Source organism: Cnephaeus nilssonii (assembly GCF_951640355.1).
Source record: "Cnephaeus nilssonii genome assembly, chromosome: 11".
NCBI lineage: Eukaryota > Metazoa > Chordata > Mammalia > Chiroptera > Vespertilionidae > Cnephaeus > Cnephaeus nilssonii.
The window spans coordinates 32460165-32471231 of NC_137082.1; the positions used below are offsets into that span (position 1 = coordinate 32460165).

General features: G+C 53.1%; 1 protein-coding gene across 1 annotated transcript in view; it reads left to right on the top strand.

The window, feature by feature from the left end:
* Window positions 1–10736, top strand: part of SCRT2 (scratch family transcriptional repressor 2) — a gene marked incomplete at both ends in the record, with an annotated part of 12604 nt that extends 1868 nt beyond the window's left edge. Inside the window, one exon of the mRNA XM_079785122.1 lies at window positions 9946–10736. Coding sequence (XP_079641248.1) covers window positions 9946–10736 — 791 coding nt within the window. The remainder of the gene's footprint in view (window positions 1–9945) is intronic.
* Window positions 10737–11067: the final 331 nt, after the last annotated feature.

Below are 11067 nucleotides of genomic sequence, written 5' to 3' on the forward strand. Positions count from 1 at the left end.
AGCCCCTGCGTGAATGGTGGAGAGCAGGGTCAGGGCAAAGCCACCAGCAGAGGTGTTCCTGTGGAGGTTCTAGAACCACCTCTATCTTTGGCCCTTTCCCCAAAGGGCTCCAGACCAGCTCCCTGGCCTGCAGGGAATCCCAAAACTGTCCCGATAGCCTGATACCTGGCCTGGAACTCTGGGAGGCCTGAGCTCTAGTTCTCTGATTTGCTATGTGACCTTGGGCAAGTGCCTTCCCTTCTCTGGTCCTCCATCTCCCCAGCAGCAGAAGAGTTTAGATAGCATGAACTAAGTATCCTTCCAACTTTGACAAGCTCAGCTTCTATGAAGGTCAAGTGTGGGAGGTGCCTGGGTGAGGGTCTAACAGAATGCAGGGGGGGGCCATTGTCAGGGATCCTGTAGGGCCCCATTTACCATCTGATGCCTGGCTGAGGGCGGCAGAGTTTTTGAGACCCGGCATGGCATTTTTCTTGGCTTCAGTCTTTGCAGCCTGCCCCATGGTGAAGACAGGCACCCTGGCCTGGCTGCCTTGGCAGTGTCTGTATAGACAGTTGGTGCCAGAGACCAGGGGGTGACCCTTCAAGCTGGTACAGCCAAGGGAACACAGGGTCTGCCTTATCCTGTTTTTAGGGGCCTCTCCCATCCCTGGGGTGTGGCCAGATGAGGCAGTCAGGGTTCTCTCACTCCACAGTTGGGAGGGGTGCTGGGGGTCCTTGGAGAGCCTGCCGGCTCCTAGTGGTCTGTTGTCTCAGCTCTGCCGGAAATAACCTTGCTGAGCGTTTGAGGGAAGTGTGAAAAATTGCTGAGCTGACGTTTTTCTCTCCCAGCGTGTGTAAGTGTGCTGGGTAAACAAGGAGAAAGAGAGGAGGGGGGGAGGTGAGGAGAATGAAGGAGGAAAGGGGGGAGGGAAAAGAAGCGGGGAGAGGGAGGGAGGGAGGGAGGGAGGAAGGGGAGGGCCTGGGGCTGGAGATAGTTCCAGTTATAAGAAAGATCCTCTTACAAGCCATTCTTACAGCAAGGGCTGCAGGGTCAGGAGGAGGCTGGTGGGAGGGGAAAAGGGGAGAGGGGGCAGTTAGGAGGGGGGCTGTGAATGTGGAAGTCAAGGGAACCAAAGCTCCTAATTGATGAAGATGCAAGACCCCAAATGAAAAAGGTGTACCCCCAGCGCCAGGGATGCCTGGGAGTGCTGGAGAATTCCTGGAGGAGACACACACACACACACACACACACACACACACACAGCAATGCTCTTTTTTTTTTTTTTGCCTTCCTGCTCCCTTCTTTTTCCGCTTCCATGGGCTAGGCAGAGTGTGCAGCAGGTGTCTGGTCTCCAGGCTCCCCCCAAACCACAGAACCCATAAATAGGGGAGAGGCAGCCTCCAAATGAGGAAACCTCCAGGTCCCTCTGCAGAGCTCCCCGAAGAAGGAAGACGAGTTCTAATTTCACCACCCTCTCCAATATAATGCCTCTTCCTCCTGCTCCTCTTACTCCTCCACTGTTTTCTGCCTCTCCCCTGGGTGATTCTGAGCAGATTCATTCTGTGGTTGATGCCAACTCACATCCTCCTAACCCTCTCAGTACCTGTCCCTCCATCGCCATCAAGCGCACTCCTTCACAGGCCCGGGCTCCTCTCCTGGGGGATGCTGGGGAGTCTCGCCATCCCAGAAGAGACTGCTGCCTACCCTTCTGCACAGCAGCGGTCTCTGTGGACCCCAAATGAATGTCTACCTTCCTTGGGCCTTAACTCTGCACTCCAGCTGGGCCCCAGGTCCCCCTTCCTCTGCACCCTGTCCTGGTCCTGCCCGCCCCCCGCCCCCCACTCCACACGCACTCCTTCAGAGTGCATCCGACCCAGGCAGATGAGGGATCAATGCCAATCCAATAACACAGCTGTCTGCCCTCCACAGCTACATTAAGCCTCCCCTGCTAGCAGGCCGAGGAAGCACTCCTACTTCGCCCATGGGCTTATCTAGTTGACCACATTACACCAGTGCCCACTTCCTCTCACTCCCTCTGATGGCGCCGGGGAGTCGCTCCAGGCAAGGCCTGGGAGCCCAGCTGAAAGGCCCCAACATGTACACCCCACACCTCAGAAAGTTCATCTGGGGAGCAGGGATACAAAAGAATTGCCCCAATATTTTGGCAGAGGGAGCCCAGAAAAGGTTGGGGAGGTACCCAATGACCCATCTGGGTGTTTTTAACCATGACTTTCCCAGGCATCTTGGTCTTGTTCCAGGTCCAAGATCCAGTCCAATGTCCAAGTCCAGATCTGAGGTCCAGGTCCAATGTCCATATTCAACCTTAGGTCTAGGACTAGGCCTGAGGTCTGGATCCAAGGTCAGTGTCTAAGGTTATAGGTCCAGTCCAAGATTCAGAACAAATCCATGTCCAAGTTTAAGTTTCGATGTCCAAGATCAGGTCCAGATCAATGTTCAGGGTCCAGAATCAAAATACAGGTCCAATTTTTAGCCCAAGGTCCTGTCCAGGACCATTCTCAAGGTTAGCTAGGTTCAAGTCTTAGACCCATCATTAGCTTTTTCTGTGGCTTTGGACTAATCTTCCTTACCCCAGCCTCAGTTTCCCTCACATGAAATCAAGCAGTTGAATTTGATTTCTCTGAGCTCTGACTTTCTGAGGATCCAGAAATCTGGTTTTCCTAAGAATTAGTCTGTGGGAGTGTAGAATAACAGGGCCCACGTGGGATATGAAATCTGGGGCTCATGGTTCCCCCTAAAGCCTATGGTCAACAAGGAGTACATGAGGGGCCCAAGCTGAAGCTCCACTCTTTGAACAGTCTGTTTGTGATTCCTGAGGGAGGGCAGGATAGCATATCAAGTCCCTATGTCAGCACAGCAATTTATACAGGGTGTCCCCCAAAAAAATGTATACACACTTTAACAGCTGATAGTTCAATTTTGAAAATGAAATGCATTTTAATAAACACTGCCTTTATAATTATTCAAAGTGTGTGTATACATTTTTGGGACACCCTATCTATCCCAAAGACTCTCCACGCGCACACATACACAGTGGACAAAAGACAATGAGCACACGGGACTATTACCTCTGACCTACAGAGGCAAACCAAGGGCTAGGAGGGCCCATGACTTGCCCAAGGTCACAAGGGCATCAATGGTGGACCCTGTCACACCTCCCTGATGGATGCTTCATCCACATTCTAGGGGCCCCACAGCCTGAAGGCCTCTGGGGGGCCTGGTGAGACCCTGCTGAGAGAGAGGACACCCCCAGAACTCCTGGCCTCCTTCCCAGCTGTGGTCCCTCCTGGAGTGTCCACTGCCAGCCTTTGGGCAGGAAGGGAGGTTGGAATGGGCTCTCTGATGACACCCTTCTGGGCAGAGAGAGGGTACGGCAGGAAGCAGGAGTCCTGGAGAGAGAGCACACAGTGTACAAGACACCTGCTCTCCAGACGGAGGCCCCGAAATGGCCTATCGGAGGTTCCCTGAAGGAGCAGGAGGCTGCTCCACCAACCAGCACTGGGCAACTCAAGACCCTTAGCCACCCACTTCTATCTCCAGACCCCTTGAAAAACCTTTCCTATTGATTCCTACAGAGCTGTGGACCTCCCTGTGGGCCACGGGAACTGGGTCACAGTAAGGAGAAAACAGAATGGGGGGGGGGGGGGTTTTCGGGAGGTGGAGTTGGTGGGAAGGGGCCCTGGAATCCTCTAGAAACTCCCTGGGTCTGGGTCAGGGGTCAAGGGTCATGAGCACCAGGCCCTACAGCCCTGGTCACGGTGGGCCAGACCTCACTCTGCCTCTGCTCATCTGGACTCAGAGACCCCTCCCCAGTGGGCAGGTGTACCCGCTGCCAGGCCCTTGGAGGACATGGGTGTTATGTCTGGTCTAGTGCCCAGGGAACTGCTAACAAAGATGCTATAATAAGGGGAAGGGGAGGTACCAGCCCTTTGCCCAGCTCTGTGAGCAGACAGGAGAAACTATTTTTATCCCGCTTTGCTGCTGACAGACCTGGCTTTCTGCTCAGCTGGCTGGAGCTGATTCTCGAGGCCCGAGGCCCTGGCACAGCAAGAAGCAGCTCTAAATATACCCAGGCAGCAGCCCCTCCAGCCCCCACCGCCAAGCAGGGCTGGGCTCTCCTCAGGAAAGTGGGCCACCTGGGAAGCTGGCCCACCACCTAGCCCTCTCTCTTTCTGCCCATCCCCAGACAGGCAAGTAGGCCTGGAAACTCCCTGTAAAAAGTTTGGGACCCTGGGAATCTGGGAGAGACTGGGAAAAGGAGCTCTAGACTGGGAGGCAGGAGGCCAGCTTCACTCTGACTTGAACTTGCTTTGTGATCTGAGATGGGCCAAGGCCCCTCTCTGGGCCTGTTTCTGCAGAACCAGGACACCAGAAGAAGTGACCATCATGCTCCTAAGACACAAGCTAATTAAAGCACTGAATAGGGTACCTTGTACCCAGTAAGTGCTCAACAGTATGAGTCATTACTTTTATTGATTATTTACAAAAATTTACAAGCGGCTACCGCATTTTCTAGAACAATGGCTTCTCCTACCCCCACCACCCCATCATCCCATCAGCCACAGGCCAACTGGTGGGTATTATTTTAAGGTAGGAGTCCTCAAACTTTTTAAACAGGGGGCCAGTTCACTGTCCCTCAGACCGTTGGAGGGCCGGACTATAGTTTAAAAAAAAAAAACTATGAATAAATTCCTATGCACACTGCTAAGTCGGCTGCTAAGCAGGACAGGCAGTGGCGGCAAAAACACCCGGCGGGCCGGATAAATGTCCTCGGCGGGCCACATGTGGCCCGCGGGCCGTAGTTTGAGGACCCCTGTTTTAAGGAATCCACCATCCCTTCTCTCCCCACTGATTGAAAATCTTTCCTCCCCCAGCAGGTATCCATGCCCACTCAGGTGTTTTGGGAAAGCCACAGACTTTGAAGGGTTTCAACCCTAACACCTCCTCCAGTAACCTTGGACAAATCCTCTCCCCTCTCTGGGCTAATTAGTGCAGTGCCCACGGGAAGGGCTCAGTGGGAGCTGGAATAGCAGTCCTAGCCGTACTATTCAGAGATTCCCCCACCCGCAGCTGGATGAGACAGTGTCTGCAGAGAATTTATTAATTCTCATAAAATACCATTCCCACCACTCCTTTGGGTGCAGGATTTTTAAAAATGGATTCTGGACCTCCAATCTGAACTATCAAGAATCTTAGGCAGGGAAAACCAGAAATCATTCTCAGGTGACAGGTACAAGACATCTCCACATCGCCAAAGTGTTTCTGAGCCTTCCCGCCACCCCACATGGCAGGGGTGTTTCTAGTTGGAATCCCTCAAATGGGGGACTCTGAGCCCAGAGAGGCTGCGTGACATGCCCAAGGTCACAGATCTAGGGTCTGAGTACGAGGGCCAGGATGAACGCCAGGTCTCTTCTCCCTGGGTCCCTAGGCCTCCTGCCTCTATAAGGACCCAAACAAGAAAGCCCTGTTTCTCCCTTTCAACTGAGAAACAGCCAGCTCAGCCTTCTATAGTCACCCATGGGACAGAGGAAGGCACCCCAAACCTAGCTGGGTTCCATGAACAGAGTTAGAGCATGGCTTATAGTTCCTAAAGAATTCTCCAGGGTTGAGGCCCAGACGGGTGAGGTGCTTTGCCCAAGGCCACACAACATGTGCCCTGGGCATGTTACTTAACTACCTTGTGCCTGAGACACCCATGTGTGTCTCCTAATCTCGGGCAGATCAGAAGACTGTCACCAGGAAATTAAGGGATAATAATAATGAGAATAATAATAACAATTTGAGAAGTTATTGTCTGCCAGGATTGTACTAAGGGCTTTATATGCATTAATTCACTCAATCCTATTATGAGCTTCCTTATACAGATGTGACGCAAAAAGGTTAAATAACTTGCCAGAGATCACATAGTTAGGGAGAGGTCTGTGGATCTGAGAAGAATGAGATAGAGTTGATGGGGGTGAGGGACAGGACAATGGGCATCACTGACAGATCTATTCAGCACGATGCAGAAGATGTCTTTAGAGCATCCCAACCTTCATCCTTACAGATCAAATTCAGAGAGGTTAAACAACCTGGCCAAGGTCACAAAGCAAACCTCCTCTTAATATCCCCACCCTACGCTCACAGCCCATGCTAAACTCCACAGCTGCTGGGTGTCAGGTCTGGTCCCACAAATTCCTGTCCCAAAGGCAATTCCACATCTGTCTTTAGGCAAATGAGCAACTTTTGTTGGAGGTACCCCTACCCTATATAATAAAAGGCTAATATGCAAATCGACCGCACAGCAGAACGACCAGTCGCTATGATGTGCACTGACCACCAGGGGGCAGACACTCAATGCAGGAGCTGCTCCTGGTGGTCAGTGAGCTCCCACAGGAGGAGTGCTGCTCAGCCAGAAGCCAGGCTCACGGCTGGTGAGCGCAGTGGCGGTGGTGGGAGCCTCTACTGCCTCCGCAGCAGTGCTAAGGATGTCCGACTGACAGCTTAGGCCCGCTCCTGTGGGGAGCGGGCCTAAGCCGTCAGTCAGTTGGACATCCCCTGAGGGCTCCCAGACTGCGAGAAGGGGCAGGTGGGGCTGAGAGACCCGCCACCAGTGCATGAATTTTGTGCACCAGGCCTCTAGTCTTACCTAATAATAGACAAACATGTAAACTGACCGTACCTCTGCTACGCCCAAGCCACGCCCACCAGCCAATCAGGGCGAGTATGCAAATTAACCCAACCAAGCTGATGGTTAATTTGCATATCAAGACAGCGTAGAAAGAAGCCAAGTGCTGCAGAAGGGAGCGAAGCTGTGGAGAAGCAAGCAGGCGGGGTGGGGAGAAGGGAGGCAAGCACGTGGGGCTGGCAGAGGAGGGAGGCAAGCAGGCGGGGCGGGGGATAGCGCAGCAGGAAGCCGTATTGCAGGAATCTTCCTGCAATGGGCTACTAGTTTCTATATAAAGAGCCTCCATGAGACAGGAGTAAGATGCTGCAGTGCTGCAGGCTGCCACCAGATGGCAATGCCTACAGGGAGCCCAGCTTGGGTGAAAACTACTACCCATCAGAAGTTTTCTCATCAGAACTTGAGGTAGAAATCACACATTATGGATGAGGAAACAGAGAGGAGCAGCAAGATATATCCATGCAGATGCCAAGAAAACTGCAGCACAGAAACATCTCTGGGGAACTGTTATTATTATTTAACAATAATGGCCAACATGTACTGTGGCTTTACAATGTGCCAGACACTGGGTTGGAATCCTAACTCTAAGTTACTAGCTGTGTGACCCTGGGAATGTTGCTTAACTACCTTATGCCTCAGTTTCCTCATCTGTAAGATGGCAGCAACCTTAGAGTCATGAGGGTAGAATGCATTCATGTGTGTAAGGCCCTTCAAATAGTGTCTGACACATAAGTACTCTAGGAGTATTGGTTATTATTTGCTTTTCATTTATTGTTTACTCATGGACTGTATGAATTAGATGCTTTTATTACCATCGTTTTACAGCTAGGAAAACTGAGGCACAGAGAGGTCAAGTAGTTTGTCCAAAATCACACAGCTGTGAATAGTAATGCTGAAACTCAATCCAGGCAGTCTGGCAATAAAGTGTACACTTAACCAATATGCCCTCCTCCCTTCATAAGAAAACATGCAAAGCACTGGTCACATGGTCAGCAACCCCCTCCAAATAGTTTGTATTCTATCCCCATATCCAGAGAAAGGACCTAAGGCACAGAAAGATGCATGACTTACTCAAGGTAACCCAGCTAGAATCTATGTAGGGAATCAAGTCATCCCAAAACCAGGCAGATAGAACAGCCTGCTGGGCTGGCCTAGCAAACCCTCACCACCCGTTCCACAAATACTGAGTGCCCACTAGCTTTGGTCCTACTTATAGGAAGTGAACAATCCAGCCACAGCCCCTTCCTCGGGGACCTCCCAAGGTAAGGAAAACTGGGGAGCATGCAGTGAATTCTATTCCTTGCTCCACCCCTTAAGCAAATACCATCACCACTCTGCACCTCAGTTTCCTTATCTGTAATACAAGATGTTTTGTGATGATTCAATTAGGTGGGTGATAGAAATGAAGCACTTAGCCCAGAGCCTGGCATATAGTAAGTGCTTAATACATATAAACAATTATTATTACCATCAATAAGTACAATGGGAAAAATACTAAAGGAGAAGAAGGGGATTTAGGAGTGCCCAACAGATATTTAACTCAGTCTGAAACAATATTCCCTGAACATCTGGGGGCTTGAATACTGGGCCTGATTCCTGGAGTAGGAGAATCTCCAGATTGAAGGCATAAAAGACGGGGGGAATAGGATGCTGAGAGGCTATGCAAACCTCCCCCAATTAAAAAAACTGCTACCACCACAGCCCTGTCTGCATCTGACCACAGAGCCCCTCCCTACTGAGTCCTCCACCCCCACAACCCCAATCACATCTGTGTGCAGAGGGTCCTGTGCAAGCAGTTGAAGGGACAGAGGAAACCGTAAGGACGCATTCTCTCTTCAGGGCTGGCAGACAGTCGGCACAGATTTCACTCTGTGACCATCCTAAACGCCAGATGACAGGTAAAGGGAGCTAAACTCCATTGTTCTCTGGAATCAAAGGACAGTGGAAACGTTTGGTAATTTAGTACTAGATGATAAGTTTGAACATGTCTGCCAAAAACTCTCCTGGGAGCCCAAGCCCCAGGGTCCTTGGGGAGAGGGCTAAGACCATGGTAGGCCCTGGGAGACAGAGACAAACTGGGGTGGCCCATGCCTTTGGGAAACCCCTGTGGAATCCTCTGGGAGAGCCCCAGCCTGCACACTCACCAATCCCTCAAACCCACATGCACAGGATTTCTGGTACAACTCTAGAGAGGTGGGAGGAGGAGGCGGAGCTGGATTCTCACAGAGGGACATCAGATGGCCTCTAGTGGAGCAAAGTAGACTCTAGAGCAAGTGCAAGAAGTCCCCTCCCTAGAGCCCTTATTACAGACCATGCACTTGACCCCTTACATCCTCCAGCAACCCTGAGGTGGGGCTGGGGGTCTAAGAGTATTGTGACTCCTTCACACAACATCTATGTATTACACACCTCTTTTGAGCCAGGCACAGTCTGGGCACACAGATCCAGCCCTGGGAAGCTCATAGTCTGGTGGGGAAGGCAGACAAATAATCATCAGTGAAATCCCTTTTTCAACCAAGTAAAATGCATACTTACTAGTATAAGAGCTAACATTTATATAGCAATTACTGTGTGCTCCCTTCCTCTCCATTTCCTTCCACGTAAAATGGGGATTTTTAAGAGTTTCTACTTGGTAGGGTGTGTGACGATTAAATGGTTGACATGGGTAAAGCATCAAGGCAGAGCCTGGCACACAGTAAGAGCTTAATACATGTTTCCAGTCATCATTTTATTCAGTACTTCCAAACCCTGGGAAGGAGTATCCAATTATAAGCTCCATTTTGTAGATGAGGAAACAGACTCTGAGAAGGTATAGGACTGGATTGGCAAAATAATGTCAGAAGAGAGAAAGCATAAACTTTAGTTAATCAGACTGCCAAGGTCTGAATCTTGGCTCTATCATTTCCTAGTGGTGAGCTTAGACTCTGTGCCTCAGTTTCTCTATCTGTAAAGTGGGTGTAATAAAAATAAGACCTTCACTGTGTGGCTGTAAGCACTTAAGAAGCTAGTGAAAACAAAGCCGGTAGAACTGTGGGGGCTCTGTGCTCCATGAGGGTGGGGTGGGGATTGTTTTTACTGGGACCAACACACAAAAGGATTCTGAACCTATGCCGCCTGGCACCAAGAGCAAAGACACCTGACAGAGACCACTGTCTTACCAGCCGCCTTCATCTTTCCGGAGAAGTCAAGGGACGCGGAGCTGGAGAGCCTGGGCAGTGACTTGCCCCAAGGGAGAAGCCCTCTTCAGCGCCTCACCTCCTCCCGCTACCTTCTCGCCCCTCCAGGTTACGCCCCGCACTGCCTCCCCCCCACCAGCTATGATGTGGACCAGAAGCCGGGCCTGGAGCTGGCACCTGTGGAGCCTCCGTACCCGCCGGCGGCGCCGGAAGAGTACAGCGACCCCGAGAGCCCGCAGTCCAGCCTGTCGGCGCGCTACTTCCGCGGGGAGGCGGCCGTGACCGACAGCTACTCCATGGACGCCTTCTTCATCTCGGATGGGCGCTCGAGGCGGCGGCGGGGCGGGGCCGGCGGGGACGCGGGGGGCCCGGGGGACACCGCGAGCTCCGGGGGGCGCGCGGGACGCGCAGGGGCGCCGGCGGGCGGCGGGCACCGGCACGCGTGCGCCGAGTGCGGCAAGACGTACGCCACGTCCTCGAACCTGAGCCGCCACAAGCAGACGCACCGCAGCCTGGACAGCCAGCAGGCGCGCAAGTGCCCGACGTGCGGCAAGGCGTACGTGTCCATGCCCGCGCTGGCCATGCACGTGCTCACGCACAACCTGCGCCACAAGTGCGGGGTGTGCGGGAAGGCCTTCTCGCGGCCCTGGCTACTGCAGGGCCACATGCGCTCGCACACGGGCGAGAAGCCGTTCGGCTGCGCGCACTGCGGCAAGGCCTTCGCCGACCGCTCCAACCTGCGCGCGCACATGCAGACGCACTCGGCCTTCAAGCACTACCGCTGCCGCCAGTGCGACAAGAGCTTCGCGCTCAAGTCCTACCTCCACAAGCACTGCGAGGCCGCCTGCGTCAAGGGAGCCGAGCCGCCCCCGCCGCCCCCCGCCGGCCCCGCCTGCTGAGCTCCCGCCTCATTCCCATGCCCGGAACTCGCTCTCCACGCGCCCCGGGACCCCCACCTGCGCCCTCTCCAACCCTCAGCTGCGTTTCCCTACCCACGTCTCTAGTGGGAACCTCCTCCCCTCCCCCCCCCCCCCCCCCCCCGTTCCCTCCGCCCCATCACCTCCCAGTCCGGAACTTTTCTCTCCAGCCCCAAACCCATAACTGACTCCCGGCATTGTTTCCCCAACTCATCCTGGCCCACATAGTCCTTTCTGGCTTCCAAGACTCGGACCTTGACCCCCCTGTCCATGCCCTCAAGGCTCCCAACTCAGGCACCAGGTCCGCGCCTCT